The following is an 18,343-nucleotide window of genomic DNA, read 5'->3' on the forward strand; positions in this document are numbered from 1 at the left end:
CACACAGAAAGATTGAATTGCTCCTCACACAATAGAAAATAAATGGTGAAATGTGCTCCCTAGGAGTTCCATGGACCTAAATAAAGAGCCTTTTTTGGAGGGGTCCAAGGCAGGGGAGTTGTGTTAAGATGGAGACCTGGAAGTCTGCTATTCTTATGTTAATGTCAGATAATTTGCACCAACAAAACCACCCACGCCAGTTTACACATATAGGGTGAATTTCACCCCAGTGCAGCCAGCACAGGTCCTACTTCAGTTCTGCCTAGGGCACGTGCTGGCCCCCAGCACTGGGAGTGGGGGGAATTCACTCAGAATCTCTCTTGTGAAGTTCTTTCAGAGCAACAGAATGGCCTTATTTCCAGCCGCCACAGAGCCATGGCTAAAAGACTAACTCCTCCTCTTTTCAGGCCTTCTCAAGACTCACTAGAGCTCTGATTAGGTCAAAACCCAAAACAAAGGCACCACTTTTATTTATTTTTTAGCCACTGAGAGTAGCTTACATTAGCTTCTCATGTGGCATCAGCTTATTTCACTTGTCTTCTCCTGGTCACCACAGGGTGGGGATAGGGACAAGGCATCACCTCCTTGCCCTCACCTAGGTAGCAGGCTCTGGTGCGTAGGGAATCTGTGTTAGTCTGTGAGGTTCCATGCCTATCTGTAGAGATGGACACATTTTCTACAGCACCCATCACGGTACCTGGGTATGTGCTTAGATTATAATGTTAAATTTGCATGGAGAAGTCCCCAGTGGACTTTGTGAAGTCTTGTCTCTCCTCCTTGCTTAAAAGGAGGTACTGCTTGGGGAATATACCAATTATAGAATAGGTGATAATGTGCTTCATGCTGAGAGGAGGTAGTGGTCTTATAAATGCAGCCTAAGTCTGCTATGTAGCCAACACAGCTGCAAGAAAGTCTCTAAAGGAGAAACTACAGGCCTCAGCTTTGGTTCATGATATTATGATGTAGGGGCCAATAAAAACCTAGTTCTTGATTGCAAAAGAGATAATGTGGATTTGGAAACCTACCCTAGTTAAAAAAAAAAAAAAAGAAAGAGATGGACAGGAAATAAGTGCAACTTAATTAGGAGTGGAAAAAGAATGAGATCATATTTGTTTTGATTAATAACTGATGTGGGGGTGGGAAACTTAGCTTGTGAAAAGATTCTAGGTAATTTATAATCTACTGGGGACTAACTGTTCTGGATATTTTGAAATCATACAGAAAGAGACTGACTTGAGTGAGTTACTGGTATAAGCACGGATGGACGTTTGTGATTACTGTTGAGCAGCATCCAGCCTGCAGACTAACATAGCAGATGGCATGACCTCTGTTCCTCAGCTTCTAATACTCTGATTAATGCTCAGATGTGACACAAAAATTAATCTATGCATGCATTACAAAGGTTGGAGAAAGGCAGAGAGGGAGATCATGAACTTTCTGGAGGAATTAAATGAGTCACTGGGACTAAAAACTAGCTGACCCACAAACCTCAGGTGTAAGATGCTGAAAACAAATGAATAACCCCGAGGACGATTGTTTTAAGGAGCAAATACTGAACTCTCAAAAGGTTCGCACCCATTTTGCAAACACTCTGCTTCTTCACCAAAGTGAATTTAATATAAGAAGAGATTGAATCTTGCCATTCTTAGCAAGAATGAGGAATCTTGCAGCCACAGAGCCCTATTCTGTGATTGTGCCAGTTATTCCAAGCTAAGGTGGAGCAGGCTGGGGGACCTCAAAGGAGCATCTATCTAGGTGCTAGTCAAGTGGAGGAAAACAGAGTCACTAAAAACAGACAAGTCTCAATGACAATTTCTAAGAGAGCCTGTTAAGAATCATCACAGCAGATTCAAGGAGACTAAAAGGTCTAAAAAAAATTGGTTCAGAAGGAATCTAAGACTCTTAGGGATCCCTTAAAATGGATATCATACTGCTACATTCATGAAAAATCCCATCCCTAACCACAAGAACTTTAATTAACCAAATCCTTATGTACCTCTTTGAAGGGATAGAGGTGAGGCAAACAGAACACAGGTGGGGATGCTGACATATATACACATGGCAAAGGAGACAGAGCTCTGAGAAGCAACAGATGTTTTCTTTGAGAGGATTTCCTCCCCAGCCGTATTTTAACATGATCACACACTGTAGCAGAGGCAGGTCTCCACATGGACAATGGCAACACTTGAAATCGGTTTATTGATTTGAGAGATGTACAGGAAACTCTCCTTTTAACCAGTAAAAGCTAAGCTAAAATACAGTAATGACTTTAATAATGTTTCCCCACCCAAATCAAGATCTTTACCTACACAACTTTATCTTTTAGGGTATCACAGCTTTGGCAAAACTATCAGAAAAAGTGAAAGTTGATAATTCCACAGGGGTAACAAGCAAAGAAGAGAGGACACTAGATTTTGATAATCCCTCAGGCCAAATTTTTCAAAAATGACTAGTGATTTGGGTTTATCTATTTTTCAGTGCCCAATTTGGGACATCTTAAAGGAGCCAGATTCTCAAAACATGCCAAGCACCCCCACTCTTAATATCCAACCCCTTTAAGGTGTCTCCAATTAAGCACCCAAAAACCTCAGGTCACTTTGGGAAACTCTGGCCTTCCTGTATGCCTCCAGGAACATCCTAACCACAGACGTGAGAGGAGGCAAGGCAGCATTAAACTTAATATTTTCATTATACAGCAGCCTGGGATGTTGCACTCTTTGGATCTGCCCACAATACTATGTAGTTTCCGATAAGACAGATGCACTGTGCTGCTCACAGAGTCATGAGTTTATAAAAGCAAGCATTTGAACAAGTGCTCATGTTTACTGCCTTTTTAGTTGAATATTACATCTCACCATTTAAACAATCAACTTTCATGAGATAGTTTTCAATTCCCACCCTCGCCCCTCAGCCAGTCAGAAAATGCAGTAAAATTGTACTGGAAAGACAGGTATTAAACTGGATCATGTAGCACAGGGTTATGGGAGGGGTGGCTTAAGCATAGGAATGCAAGTCAGGATCTTCAGACTTACTGCTTTTAGGAAATTCATTTGATCTCTCTGCCTCCTCTTCCTCCACCCACTGTAAAACTGAGTAACCCTCCCACCGCCCTGTGAGATACTTAGTAAAGCCTTTTGAAGATTAGAAGTGCTATCACAAAGTATCATTACTGAACAGTTGTTAGAATGAGCACTATGCAACAGCTACAGTAGGTAGTAACTAAGATCTAGATTCTAGTCTCTAGCTGCTCTTGCCATTTTAAAATGCAACTAATTTTAAACTGAAGGAAAGAAAGAAGGAAATTCAGCCAGCATTTTACCTCAAGACATTTTTACCTATGAGAAAACAAGCAGATAATCTAAAATGAAGGTTCTTCCAATTTAAAGTGAGAGATCACCACAAGAATGAACAGAAGTTTGAGAGCATAGGTGTTTTTGAAAAATCTCACCTAAGTGAGGGTAGGTACGTAACTCCCATTGAAAGCTAAATGGGAGTTAGGCACCTAACTCAGTCAGGTACTTTTGGAAAAAATCTCTCCCATAGAGTGCATCTCCTCGGGTAGTCTGCACTCAAATGAACAAAGAACAGTTGCCTGTTTCTGCTGACCAGAGTCCCTGGAGATTTAAAAATGTAGTATAAAGAAAAACAAAAACTACACTACAGTTTTCAGTGAGGACATTTCTTCCAAAGCCAGTCAAGAGAGGGCACATGGAATGGCTTTTAAACTTAAGTAGGAATTTCCTTGCTTGATTATTTCCTGCATAACCTTAAGCCCAATCTCGAAACATAATGAGCAACTGTAATTAAATGAAGTTAGTAGTAACCTCTCAGGCCTTTACTGGATATTAAAGGCATTTCCGTGTGCAGTTGCTACAGTTGCACAAGTCACATTTTGAGTGAAATTCAAGGTTTAACTCAAGATTTCTTAGCCATCCTTTGAAGTGGACGTTAAACCAGGTAAGTAAACATACAGCATCTCCTCTGTCAACAGGTGTCCATAATCTTTGTTTCATGCACAAAACAGTCAGAACGCAGCACAGATTGTATGTACGTAGAGTACAGCATGTTAAGAAAGCTATGGGAATGAATAAGGTATGGGTCATTAAGTTACACAAGTTGTGTCCAGCACTGAAGTTTATTGCCTCTGACAAACCAGGATTAGAGCCAGTATTATTCTAGCAAGTCCGTTCTAGGCCCAAAAAGCCTGCCAAACATTACATTCAGTGTCCAACACAAAAGGAAAACAAAGTGTTCTGCAGAAATGTGCTAGAGCTGTTTCAGTGTTGTGAAAGAGTGAGAGATTGGTCTCATGCAAAGTGGAGGGGACAAAAGATAGACGAGGCCCCTTACATGTCATCTGGTAATTCCTGCTGATTTAAGATGTGTGTACATGGGGAAATTTACAAGTATAATTATACTGCTGTAGTTATACTTGTATAAATCCTCACATGGACACTTATTCTGTTACCGGAGCATCTACATAGGGAGATATACTAACAAGTAAGCTTGGCAAAAATCAGATTTTTTAAAAATAATTTTGATGGATAATATCAATGTTTACTTTTAACCATTTTTTATTTTTATCAATTTAAATATTCACAGTTTGGGAACTTATGGGGGGGAGAAATCAGACAACTTAATGACAGCAGATGTTGAGATTCAAAAAGTTAAAGCTTTGTAACCATCAAAGCACAAATTGTCACCACATCAAAATATACAAAATAAATATCCTTAAATCAAACTAATAAGTTCTCAAGCAGCATTTTTCTTACTTTGCCTATCTGTAAATTTCTATTATTATTGATGGATATATTTTTCTGTCCATTTGGGCAAGGGGGTGGGGGCGCATGAAATCAACATTTACTGATAAAATCTAATTGTTTGAAGCCAAAGTATGCTGGTAACTTTCCTCATGCAGACAAGCCCTTATCAATGCTTTGTTTTGACATAGTTATCAAACACCATACTTTGCACCTTAATGCTTATGGATGCTTCTTAGACAACATTGATAGGTGTGCTTTCTGATACCACACCTAGGAGACTGGTGCTGACTAACCATGGCTCCAGCTGGAGCGCAACATTCAGAGGTGATGCTAATTAGTAGGCCTGAAGGAGTCTAAACTCCCACCTAACAGTTAAAGTATAAGGGAGCCAATGTTAGTACAACTCACAAAGAAGTTACAGATGGAGGACTATAGCAATGAAAATTCTACTCATGCTAACCACAAAGACTTGAATCTGCAAGGCTGCCTGTGATTAATGTCAGTTTAACTCCAGGATTAAGTCATACTAAGGGCACGTCTTCACTAGCAACGTTAAAGTGCTGCCGAAGCAGCACTTTAACGTGGCTTGTGTAGTCGTGGCAGAGCACTGGGAGAGCCAGCTCTCCCAGCACTATATAAAAAAACCTCACCTCCACGAGGGAAATAGCTCCCAGCGCTGGTGCACTGTCACTTTACAGGGCTGAAACTTGCAGCGCTTAGGGGGGTGTTTTTTCCACACCCAAGTGAGAAAGTTGCAGCGCTGTAAAGTGCCAGTGTAGACAAGCCCTATGAAATGATGCATAATGGAGAACAGGTTGCACGTTGAGAAGTGTGAAGATGCATGTAGATGTTGAGGGGGAAGCCAGACATACACTCCAGTAAAGGTTTAAAACTTTTACACTTCAGAAGTAATCTTTAATACATCCAGATGGGCATCTTCACATATCAGGGAGCAGCTGATGCTTTTGAACATTTGATCATTTTCTGGAGCAGTTCTCCCAACTCCTTCCCCTCTACCAATTAGGTATCTAGCAGCATGAAAACAGAATTAGCTATTCCTGAGACCTGTTCCTTACTTGAGGTCATAAATTGCAAGTTTGCATCTATTTATTTATTTGGCGTATGCAATCCAGTCAAGCCAAGCCAACAGCGTTCTTATCAACGATGTTCAAGGCACAAAGATCTCCAGGAAGTTGAGACATTTTCCAGTCATCAACAACGTGTGTCATGGTTTGTGGCTGCCCACATTGACACAGTGAACTGTCTCTAAAACGCCACAGAAATTCCATGTTCACACTCCTGAGCTACATTAGTTATACGAACACAAGTGGTAGTGTAGACATAGCCGCAGACTGTAAACGCTTTAGGGCACGGACTGTCTTTTTGTTTTGTGTCTGTACAGCACCTACCACAATAGGGTCCTGGTCCATGACTACGGTTCTTAGGCATTATAGTAATGCAAATCATCAATAATAAGGGACCATTAAGTATTTCACTTCTAAGTTTAGGTTTGAATGCCGCCTGGGGCAACTGTGACTGATGATTGTTTGGTGCCTTACAATGTATGAACTGAGGTGAACTAGTACTAACTAGCTCATTTTCTGGTGTTCACATCTTGCACACACACACCCCCAAAAAATCTTACTGGCAGTCACAGGAGAGATAAAAGACTGAATGTTCCATGGAGTCTGAATGATCCTATCCTCAGAGGCCATACATCCAGGAAAGGTTGAGGAGCCTTGGTGGGGCAGCACGTGGACAGTTTATACTACTGCAGGTTTTGTTTTATGCTAACCACAAAGACTTGAATCTGCAAGGCTGCCAATTTAGCACCTCACAAACAGTGAGTTACCACCACAGGGTAATTGAACTTACAAATATTGCACACTTAAATCTGCAAGTTTGCTACAATAGGGAAACAATGCACATTTTGTACAGGAGAAAAAGGGTATGAGAGAGTTTGAAATGCAGAACAAAACATTCTGAAAACCTAATTCTGTAGTTTTTGCTCAGGAAGAGTTCAGTGATTCTGATGAGAGAGTACTGCTGAATTAAGATGGCAGGATTTAGCCACTATATGGTAAATTAGAGATAGTAAAAGCTAAAACAAATTCAGCCCATGAATAGCAACAACAGAGACAACACTAGGTACATACTCTAAAAAGCTAAAGCTGTGTCAGGTTTTTATCCGCCTTAGTTTTATTTCACTCCCAAAATACCAAAAGCAATTAGAGTCCATCACTGACAAGTTACAGTATTTCAGACTCTCTATAAAACCATTTGGAGATACAATAGCTAAAGATAAGTGTCATTGGGGTTGTGCCTATTTTTGCCAGGGGTGAATGTGGCAGTCTTGCTGTTTTATGTTTACTTGTCTAGCTTACGACAGGTTTGAGATATTTATTTTAAAAAAATGCAAATATCTACATTACTCATATGCTATAACTCTATGGGCCAAATTTCAGTATAATGAGGCTTTTTTAGAAAAAAATTCCATTTTCTAAAGACCTACAGAGGGTTATAATTAGAAATGCTAGCTTGGCTTCCTGCTGCAGCACAAAAGAAAGACATTGCTATAATTAAATGAAACATTTTAAGTCTAGGACCCCAATCCTGCCTCTGGATCCATTCATGTGGATCCTATGTAGAGTTCAGGACATAGTCCAAGGCCTAGTTTAGGTTCTTATAATGCAAACACACACATGGTGATGAATGCAGTATAAAAAAACATATACAGAACAGATATATGCATTACTGTACATAGGCTCTTATTCTGTGTTCATCACCATAGCATCTGGGCAGGTGGGCCTTCCAGTACTGCTTAAAATATTGTCCTAGACAGGGATGCTTTTGAATTAGGGCCTAGGGCAAGAAATCCACTGAAGTCAATGGGACTCCTGACTACAATAAGCATTACTTCCAGTGAGCAAACGTTTGAAGTGTCAGGCCCTTAATATTACCAGTTATTTTATTTTTAAGAGAAAAACTGTTAGATACTTTAGGACCAAAGTTTAAATATTATAAAAATGTCATTGTCTAGTCACATTTCAAAGAAAACTGGTAGTGGTGGTTGAAATGTAGGTTCCTCAAATTGTAAGAGCCTGAAGCATAAGAATAGATTTAAAAAAATCTCTAATATTTTTAGCCCAAGAAAATCCACTTAAGGAGCTACCAACATTTGAGAAGCAATGCATGTTGTGGTAGCACAGCAGATCTAACAGGCAGATCATCCAGATTGATATTTTGTCCTTTTACATAGGAAAAGCTACTGTCCTGCAGCAAGCTCTATTAGGTGTTTAATATAGCAATACAGCCTCAAACTCAGACAGCACCACACTATAAGCGAGTTCCATTTTTCTGAGGGAGGCTGCATTACAAGATATGCTTTATAACAATACACCATTAAAAAAAGGCTATTATAATAGCTGTATGACAATTTTTTAATAATGAGTCTGTTTATTTGTTAAAACTCTCTAAAAAGATTCTCAATGTTGACTGATACACTGAACAAAAGATAAAGGATAAATAAAAAAAAAAAATCAAGTCCAAATGCTCCAACCTGTAAAAAGTTACTCTAATCATGGGGGGGGGGGGGGGGGGGAAGGAGGGTGAGTGAGGAAATCACTAAAATGAGACATGATGGTGCAAGCATCGAGCAGTTTGCATGTCACAAAAGTTAGGGCAGTAGACCAGTTCTGTGCACAAGTAGGGAACAGATGTATCAGCGCCTCAGTGACAGAACATTAGCCTGTACAGAAGATAACTGTTACTGTAGTATCTGTCAGGTTTCAGAGTAGCAGCCGTGTTAGTCAGTATCCGCAAAAAGAACAAGAGTACTTATGGCACCTTAGAGACTAATAATGCTCAAATAAATTTGTTAGTCTCTAAGGTGCCACAAGTACTCCTGTTCTTTTTGTAGTATCTGTGATTCTCCACAAAACAGTAAAGCCATAGCAACCACATCAACACAGTTCTCTTTCTGAGCAATGAATGCATTACAGTTACTGATTCTTCTTTAAAGAGACACCGCCAACTTGTAGTCTTTTTTTTTTTTTTTAAATAAAGTGTCAAGTCATTACAGGTGCTACAGTTGTTCTTGAGTTCTCAGGTCAGTTTTTGTAGTTTTACAACCATGTTTTCTTACTTCAGATGTTTCTCTCCTGCCTGTTGCTGTCAAGAGGACCCCACGCACACAGTAAATGGACTCCCTTGCAGAAGAGAAACCGTGAAACAAACTATAAAGTAAGCTACAACACACACTCCTTACTAATCTTTTGTTATAGGTGGCACCTAAGGTGACCAGATAGCAAATGTGAAAAATTGGGACAGGGGGTGGGAGGGTAATAGGAGCCTATATAAGGAAAAGACCCAAAAATCGGGATTGTCCCTATAAAATTGGGACATCTGGTCACCCTAGACTAGCACCTGCAGTTATAAATACCACAGGAAAATTCTGAGACAAATGTGACTTAAGTTGACTGTGTCCCTTTAAATTAAATCAGAAAGGTTAAAAATTAGTACTTGACTGAAGATTCTTTATTGATCTTTACCTAGAAGAGGCTGTGGATTCAAACCTACAGCCCTTACTAAGGCAAAACATCTACTGAACTAAATGGGAGATTTGTTTGAGGAAGAGCTGTAGATACACATCAGATTACAATGACAATTTACATCAAATTAGCAAACAAACTTTCAGAACACATAGAAATTGGCACACTTCACACAGTTTCGAAAGCCATTATTTACCCACCTTATGGTGGTTTTACAACTAGTGTTTGTAAAATACTCTGAATGCAAGAGTAGTACAGTAGCAATTTGCCAGCACACTACCTACATTAAAAACCCTCATATAAGCAATGCTAACATTTTAAAGTTCTAAGAACACCCCTTGAAGTTTTTCCTCCCTCCTATTATTAAATTTTGGTTGCATCACTAGTTTAATTAGCAGTCAGATCTAGCAGATAAATTCATATAAACTAAACAGCTAAATAAGTAAACACATACGGTAAAATTGCCAGCATGGCGACTACCACATATGCCCACCTACTACAAAACCTTAGCTACATGAGCAAGAACACTATGCAATGCCATGCTGCTTACATTGTAGTAACAGTTAATAGTGAGAGGTAGAACACACACAATACTTTAGTGGGATGGGAATAGTAACTTTCCTGCGGGAAAGAAAGGCAAGCTGAAACGTACCAGCAGCCGTCACCCAGTACCAACATGCACTGGCTAGCCCCCACCCCCTGCATCGTCCTGGCACCAGGGAGGTGTTCAGGCACCAGGGGCACCCCATCGTGGGAGAAGAGCGCTACCCCCCCCCCACTGCCCTAGCACAGGGAAGAGGAGACAAGGGCGCTACCCCCCCCCCACTACCCTGGCACAGGGGAGGCTGGCACCGGGGGAAGGGGAGAAGGGCTCTATCCCCCCCTGCCCTGGCACGGGGAAGAGGAGACAAGGGCGCTACCCCCCCCCCCCACACTGCCCTGGCACAGGGAAGAGGAGACAAGGGCGCTACCCCCCCCACTGCCCTAGCACAGGGAAGAGGAGACAAGGGCGCTACCCCCCCCCACTACCCTGGCACAGGGGAGGCTGGCACCAGGGATGAAGGAAGAAGGGCTCTATCCCCCCCTGCCCTGGCACGGGGAAGAGGAGACAAGGGCGCTACCCCCCCCCCCACTGCCCTGGCACAGGGAAGAGGAGACAAGGGCGCTACCCCCCCCCCCCACTGCCCTGGCACAGGGAAGAGGAGACAAGGGCGCTACCCCCCCCTCACTACCCTGGCACAGGGGAGGCTGGCACCGGGGGAAGGGGAGAAGGGCTCTACCCCCCCCTGCCCTGGCACGGGGAAGAGGAGACAAGGGCGCTACCCCCCCCCCCACTGCCCTGGCACAGGGAAGAGGAGACAAGGGCGCTACCCCCCCCTCACTGCCCTGGCACGGGGGAGGCTGGCACCGGGGGGGGAGGAGGGCGTTACCCCCCCCGCCCTGGCACGGGGGCGGCTGGCACCGGGGGGGGGAGGCGGGAAGGGAAGAGAAGGGCTCTACCCCCCCCCGCCCCGGCCCGGGGCCCGCTGGCCGCCTCGGGGGGCTGCTCTCTGCAGGTCCTTGCCCCGCGCCCCTCACTCACCTTCCGGACGCTGCCGCTCTCCGGGGGCCGCAGCAGGAGGAAGCCGCCGTCTCCCACCGCGTCCCCTCGGCCGCCCGGGCTGCCCTCCGCGGGAACCATGGTGGCGGGGGACCCTGGCGGCTCTGGGGGCGGCCGCGCTCCCCTCAGCCAGGACGGCAGCCGCGGCACTCTGGCTTCTACAACGGCGGCTAACCGCCAGCTCCAGGGAGGGGCGGGAGATAGGGACCGCTCCGGCCAATAGAGTGGCGGGCTGCCTTCGAGTGAAAGCGCCTGTGTCCAATGGCAGCGAGAACGGGGGGTGGGGCCAGTGGCGTCCCCGCCCCGCTCGCTGCCTAAACGGTGCCCGGGGGAGGAGACCCTGTCGCCCCTGGCAACGGTGGGAATTAGAACGCCGAGGACGTCACGGGGGCGGGGATGCCCGGGCACGGCCTTGTGTGGAGACGCGCGCAGGGAGGACTGCACGCGGCCTCTGAACTCCCCCCCGCCCCCAGCCCTGTCTCACAGCTGGGCCACCGCAACCCTCTTTTCTCCCGCCCCTGCCACATCTGGTCCACTGCACCCCCTCTCCCCCAGCCAGATCTGGGACACACACACCCCTCCAGCCTTGTCTCACATCTGGGCCACTGCAACCCTCTCTGTTCCCACCCCTCCAACATCTGGTCCCTTGCTGTTTGAGGGAAGGCACTAGTAGCAATGCAAAATGCATGTAAATCCCTTTTCTCGGAGGCACTGCCCTTCCCTGCAGCAGCCTGAGCTGAACCCTCACCTCAGCCCTGTCCCAGCAGGAGTTTACACCACCTCCACCCCACTGTCACTGCAATTTGTGGTGCATTTGTCTAAGGGCAGGGTCTGCACTACAGAATTACTTCCCTAAAACTATGTTGCTCAGGGGTGTGAATCCACACCCTTAAGCGAAGTAGTTATGTCAACCTAAGTGTGGGTGTAGGGCGTGCTATGTCAGCAAGAGAGCTTCTGCCAGCATAACTATCGCCTCTTGTGGAGGCCCATTATTTACTCCAATGGGAGAGCTCTCTCCTGTTGGTTTAGAGCAGGGGTTGCCAGCCTGAGAAGGAGCCAGAATGTACCAATGTGCATTGCTAAAGAGCCACAGTAATACGTCAGCAGCCCCCCATCAACTTCCCCCACCCCCACAGCTCCCTGTGCCTCCCACCCACCAGCAGCCCCTACCTCCCGATCAGCTGCTTCATGGCATGCAGGAGGCTCTGGGTGGGGAGGAGCGAGGGCACGGCAGGCTCAAGCGAGGGGGCAGGAAGGGGTGGAGTGAGGGCAGGGGCTGTGGCAGAGCCAGGGGTTGAGCAGTGAGCACCCCCCGGCACATTGGAAAGTTGGTGCCTATATGAGGAGCCACATATTAACTTCTCAAGAGCCACAGGTTGGCCACCCCTGGTTTAGAGCAGCTTTCTTAAAGCACTACAGCGGTGCTGCTGCACCCAAGCGCCCTCAGTCAAGAAATCCAGTTCACCTTGGACCGAGGTAGGAGCAAAACCTGTTCCTCTTGGGCTGCTCCTCTGTTGGCCTGTTATGTCATGAAGTCCCTGGCTTTTTAGAGCAGTTTCTCTTTCAAACAAGCAAGTGCTAGACAACTCTATCAAAAACTACAGTAGAGAGAATAGAAATTGTGTAGAAAAGCACTCAAGAGTCTGGAAATGCCATTCTTAAGGCTGCATGTGCAACACTAACTACTTCCCCCTCTGTATTCTAATGCGTACAGTTTGGGCATTGGTCTATACTTAAAAGTTAAACAGACTAGCTACATCACACATGGGTGTGAACAATTCTCCCTCCTGAATGCTGTAGTTAAGCTGATATAACCTCTTCCCCCGCCAGCTGGACGTAGCTAGGTTGATGGAAGAATTCCTTCATCAACCTAGCTATTGCCACTCAAGGAGATGTATCACCGTCCTACATCAATAGAAAAACCTCTTCTGTCAGTATAGGAAGCAACGATGCTATGGTGCTGCAGCAATAAAAGATATTACCTCACCCACCTTGTCTCTGAAACTGTCAGGCAGTGAGAATACTGAGGCTGCTGCTTATGATACGAAATAGGATTGCTTCATTGTTACCTTGTCCTCATCTCTTTCCCAGAATTTATTGTACCCACCTGTAGACTCATGTTCACAGTCTTAGCACATCTGGGAATAGGGGAATTCCTTCTTATGTGTGTAAAGTAGCGCACCTAACAGAACAGGCTCTTGAGTCTTCATTAGGAACTCTAGGTGCTACCACAGTACAAATCTAAGCCTTTAATTACATGATCACATAATTTTTCCACAGGGGCCCTGCCTCATTCAGCATGCAGCTTGAACGGTGCACAATTAGACAGGAGTGCACTCATTTAATAATGAGGGTCAAATTATTGTATTAAATATTAAACTTTTGTACTATTAAGTTAATAAAAGCCTATACACTAACTTATCCCCACTTCTGCTTTTCCAGTACATCCTCTTGTCATCTTTTTCTGTTGTAGGCCCTTTAGGGCCAGGATCATACATCACATGTCATACAGTACTGAGCACACTGTCACCATAACCCATTTAAAAAGGGTGCATCTTATTTGGTCTCCTAACAGGCACAAATTGGCTCAGCAGCAGCAGGGAATTTAGGAGAAAGGTGGAGAGGGATATCCAATCAGAATACAGGATAGAGACGGTCACTATCTTAACTCAGATGTAGTAGCTGATTTGCTATTTGGTCTGGTGTTTTTTTTAAAACCTAGTTTTAGGACAGGGTTGGGTGTGGCACAAAGGGCAAGTGCAGGATTTATGTATCACTATGTTCTGCAATATCTGCACCCGTGGCAGAGTACATCTAGGAACAAGGATCCCTAAATTTACTGTCTATATATGTATAGACAGGAAATTTAGGGATCCTTGTTCATGAAACTCCAGCTATTCTGGGTGCTTTAATGCAGACAGACTCCTGCTGCTCCTGGTTCACTTTATATTACTGAGTAGGAAACTCTGTTAAGACTAATTTTGATGCATGCTACTCAGACTATCACCAACATTACAAACCAGAGCACTTAAGTCAAACACTGATACTGCTGGGCACGCTCCACCCTCGTTTGCTTTATTTCATCCACTAGTGCTTCATACACTCTCTGAACTGCACTGAGAGATCTGGATTCATTAACCAACTTCGGTGTTCTGGCTAGTGGTCCAGTGAACAGCCAGTGTGCTACCCGGAGATGGTCTCACCCTAGCTAGGAATATCAAGAGCTCTTTTGCCCAGTACTGACCTCCTTTGTAAAGTGGTTTGAGATCTGTGAAAGAAGCTAGATATTAGTCATTAGTAGAGCATTGCTGCTTGCTATTCCTTCAGCAGCCCTGGCAATAATAGAAGGGCAGAATAGTGCCCGGAAAGTTATGTTAGGATGAGACTTACACTGGCTAAATCCAGTTTGGGTTAGGAAGGATCTTTCATGGCTCATCTAGTCTCACTTGATTCATTATCCCCAAGTCATTCCTAATAATACACGGGTGTCCTGACTAGCCTTGAAGATCTCCACTGACGGGGTCACCAGGCGGACGGCAGGATTAGGTTTATCTAGATGGCAGCCCAGGCAAACGCAGCTGGAGGTGGATGAACAAAACAAGCGTATGGGATGCCCCTGAACATGAGTTTTTACAGCTTCTTGCTATAACTCTGACTCGCAGAATAAGCCTGAAAGTTTACTAACCAAGACCGAGGAAGACTCCTTGCTTGCCATTTACCCTGGTGATTGCTGTTCGCCGGGGGGAGTGGAGTCAGTGATTATTATACTCACCCAGCAAGAACAGTCACTCAGGCTGTGGGTGAGATTTTGCAAGCCTGCTGCAACCAGGATCAAAACAGTTCTCCCAGGGAAGTTGTCCAGGAGGAACCACCCCTATTTCTTAAGAGTTTAGTTTAATGTTCAAGAGCTGACAACTGTGCTTCACCTTGAAGGAAGAAATCTAGGAACACACCGTCCCAGTCCCGCTAGTTACAAGCTCTGGGCCCAATTTTGCTTCCCATCAGACTTGCCATTAACTTAATAGAATCATAGAAGATTAGGGTTGGAGCCGGCCCTGGACCTCAGGAGGTCATCCAGTCCAACCCCCTGCTCAAAGCAGGACCAACCCTAACTAAATCATCCCAGCCAGGGCTTTGTCAAGCCAGGCCTTAAAAACCTCTAAGGGAGGAGATTCCACCATCTCCCGCGGTAACCCATTCCAGTGCTTCACCACCCTCCTAGTGAAAAAGTGTTTCCTAATATCCAGCCTAGACCTCCCGCACTGCAACTTGAGACCATTGCTCCTTGTTCTGTCATTACTTCATTGGAAGCAATGTTAGGCATGGAACATGCCAGCTGAGGTCACTCCAGGATTTTTGCTCCAGGTTTTCTGTGGATCTCAGGTTATTTAGCAGACCTCCAGCTGGAGCGGTGCCATCTGATTAGCAGCGGCTGGGCTAGTTTGTTGTGTCTAATTACAGCCAGTTGCAGGGCGTGGATGGTGATCCAGGAAAACAGAGAGTCACACCATCTGCATCAAGCCAGGGGGAGGAAACTACTATCTCACCCTCTCAGGCTTGCCAGGTAAAGGAGGGATCGATGGGATCAAAGTACATTCCCACCCTCCCACAGCAATTGCACAGCCTCCCTTGGTAGCTGGGTTCAATTGATTAACTGTTCCTAGAAGCCACGTCTAAGGTAGAGAAGGTCGCCTATGCAAACGTTTGCAAAGCACTAGATGCTTGCAAGGAGCAGAGCCTGTTTGCCCCCCTTGGAGATCGCTCCACGTTTTTACACCAGATAGTTGTCTGGTGTTGCTGTCCCTAAAAAATACTAGCTTGCATTCTTTCCAGGGCAAATGCTCACTTCTTTCTGGGGGCCACCTCTCACCCCCTGGAGCAGCATGAAACCTGGAAGGACACTCAGAAACAGTGTTTATGAATTAATAACTCCTGGTTAAGTATGTGCATAGAAAGCTGCTCCCTTTAACTCACTTGCTGGAAGGTACAGTAGAGGCATGCTGCAAAATATGGGTAGAACGTGCTACCAGTATACTCCTTACTGGTTTATTGAACAGGCACTAGGAACTGGGAAAGAAGTGGGTCCGATACAGACAAGCAAAAGGGGGACTGGGAACTAAGAAAGATTAGAAGAGTTTGTGGAAAATGGTTTGTTTCACAGCTTTGGGGAAAAGGGACCAGGGGCCTGCAAAGCTTTGCACAAGAGAACTCTCTCGGCCGGCTTTTAACTAAGTCATGCACATTAAAAACAGAACCCTTATAAATGAGGGAAGGAGAAGCAGGCTGCCCTCCCACCCCAGGGGTGTGTGTGTGTGTGTTTGTTTGTTTGTTTGTAGGAGCAACTAACTAAGGTTGGAGCCAAGCTTCTGAGAAAAACCAGTGAAGCCCCGAAAGGCAATACCTATAGCACTGGAAAATTCCTAAGACCTTATTTATTTCTTGGCTATCTAGTCATAAAGAAGTCAGCCTCATGGAGAAATACAACCCTGTCTTATTACAAAATTGATAAAAATCAAAACCACAGTTCAAGAAACAGATGTTGTAACACTGACCAAATACTGGACTTACATGTCCCCAACTGTGATAATAGTTACTCCATCCACTAGCTAGCCTAGGACTGGTAAAGCTAATATAGGTAAACTGAGGCCCCTTTCATATAAGTGAATTTTCCCAGAATTCCCCCCAAGGCTTAGACAGCCTCTTTCCACTGGTTTAACTTTGATTTTAAGACTACATGTCCCAGAATGCTCTTTGGGCTGAGTCTCTTCCAATCAGGGATGAGTGGGGTCTTTAAATCAAGCTCCTCCAAGGGGGCACTTCCCCTAGAGAGGAAAGCAAGGAAGCTATTCATGAGGGAATCTCTTCTTAACAAATGTTATTTAGCCGGGTGTTACCTCAAACAGGTGAGCTTCCGCCAGCAAATATCCAGTACCATTTAAGATTATATAGTGAAAGGGCTTTTAAAGCATGAGGGTTTTAACAGAAAGAATTGTCTTATTTCCTCCAAAAGTTTGCAAGCCCCTTATTTTCCCTCCCACTTGTTTCTCGAGATGAAGGAGCCAAGTTTTTGTAGGAAAGGGGCTAACTTCCTTCAGAGAAAGGAAGTGACCCAATGTCATTCCAGTCACACTTTGGTTGCATTATTTGCATCCAGTATGGACTTGATTTTTTCCCAGTCCTGTTCTGCCTAAAGTTCTTAGGTCTTTCATGGGCAGATGAAGTTTGTCAAACTCTCTCTCTCTCCCTCTAGAGAGAGATCTGTTTTCTCACTGTGCTTTGTTTTATTTTTCTGCCCCTGTCTGGTGTTCACTCACTTCTTGGTTGTCCAGTAATTGATAAAATGCTGTAATGAACGTGCTGCTAATTCTGCACCCAGGGTTAGTAATACAATAAAAGCATAATCAATCCTGAATGCCCACTGTGCCCTCCCCGCAACCTGCTACATTCCTGCTTAGGTGGGAAAGGTGATTTTGTTAAGGGGCAGAACTAGGAGTTGGGGGGGCGGGGGGAATCTAGATTTTATTCCCAGCTCTGCACAGATTTCTTTTGTAAATTTGAGCACACTTTCAAAGTTGCCTATAATTTTAGTTACCTTCATTTTTTAGTACTTTATTTTAGACTCTAAGGCCAGGAGTCTCAGAATTATTTACCCCTTGATTTAAATGGGAGTTACAGAAGGGAATAAATACCTTTGAGGATGGGGGCCTGAAGGCCTGATTTTCAATGAACGCTGGGGGTGCTCAGACATCACTAAGAGCTGTGAGCTGAAGGTAGGGTATGTGTAAGCCTCTTTGTTTTCAGTTTAAACTGATTTTTACCCCCCCCCCCCAATAAAAAATCTTGAGTTTTACAAAAAGTATTATTAATTTTTTTCTGATTTTCACCCTACTTTTGTGTCATTCAAATATATAAAAAAATAACTTGTTTTATTAGGAAAATACAATACATTGCATGAGATATATGTATTACGATAATACATTAGCCTGTGTAGATGCAAAATTGCCTGTTGAAGTAAGGCCATGTATTAGTGGAAGATACACACATAAACAAACAGGCACGCATGCAAGCTCTGAAGTATGTGTGCATCTGAACATCCTGATCAATCTCATGCCCACCACGGACACATTTCAAGCTGTTAGCAGATAACAGTTTAAAGGTCTGACACACTAAAATGGAAAGAAAACAAAAATCTGTATCAAAATACGTTTCAGAACACAAGGAAGTGTTTGAAAGTTTTAAGAAACAGGAGAAAAGGGTGAAGTTGAGTGAATGCACTGCAAATGGTGTGGCCCAATTATTAAATGTAAATATTTATAGGCTAATAGTTCTAAGTCTAGGACAGTAAACTGTTTATTCAAATGCAAAGTTTTATTTGGGGATTAGAGATGTATTGTTTTCTTAAACTCAGAGGTGGCATCATGTTTTGAGTT

General features: G+C 44.3%; 1 protein-coding gene across 1 annotated transcript in view; it reads right to left on the bottom strand.

The window, feature by feature from the left end:
• The window catches only part of RHPN1 (rhophilin Rho GTPase binding protein 1), a 65,767-nt gene extending 54,773 nt beyond the window's left edge, over positions 1 to 10,994 (bottom strand). The window contains exon 1 of the mRNA XM_065399426.1: positions 10,896 to 10,994. Within this exon, the coding sequence (XP_065255498.1) occupies positions 10,896 to 10,994 (99 nt within the window). The remainder of the gene's footprint in view (positions 1 to 10,895) is intronic.
• Between the last annotated feature and the right edge of the window lie 7,349 nt (positions 10,995 to 18,343).

Source organism: Emys orbicularis, chromosome 2 (genome assembly GCF_028017835.1).
Source record: "Emys orbicularis isolate rEmyOrb1 chromosome 2, rEmyOrb1.hap1, whole genome shotgun sequence".
NCBI lineage: Eukaryota > Metazoa > Chordata > Testudines > Emydidae > Emys > Emys orbicularis.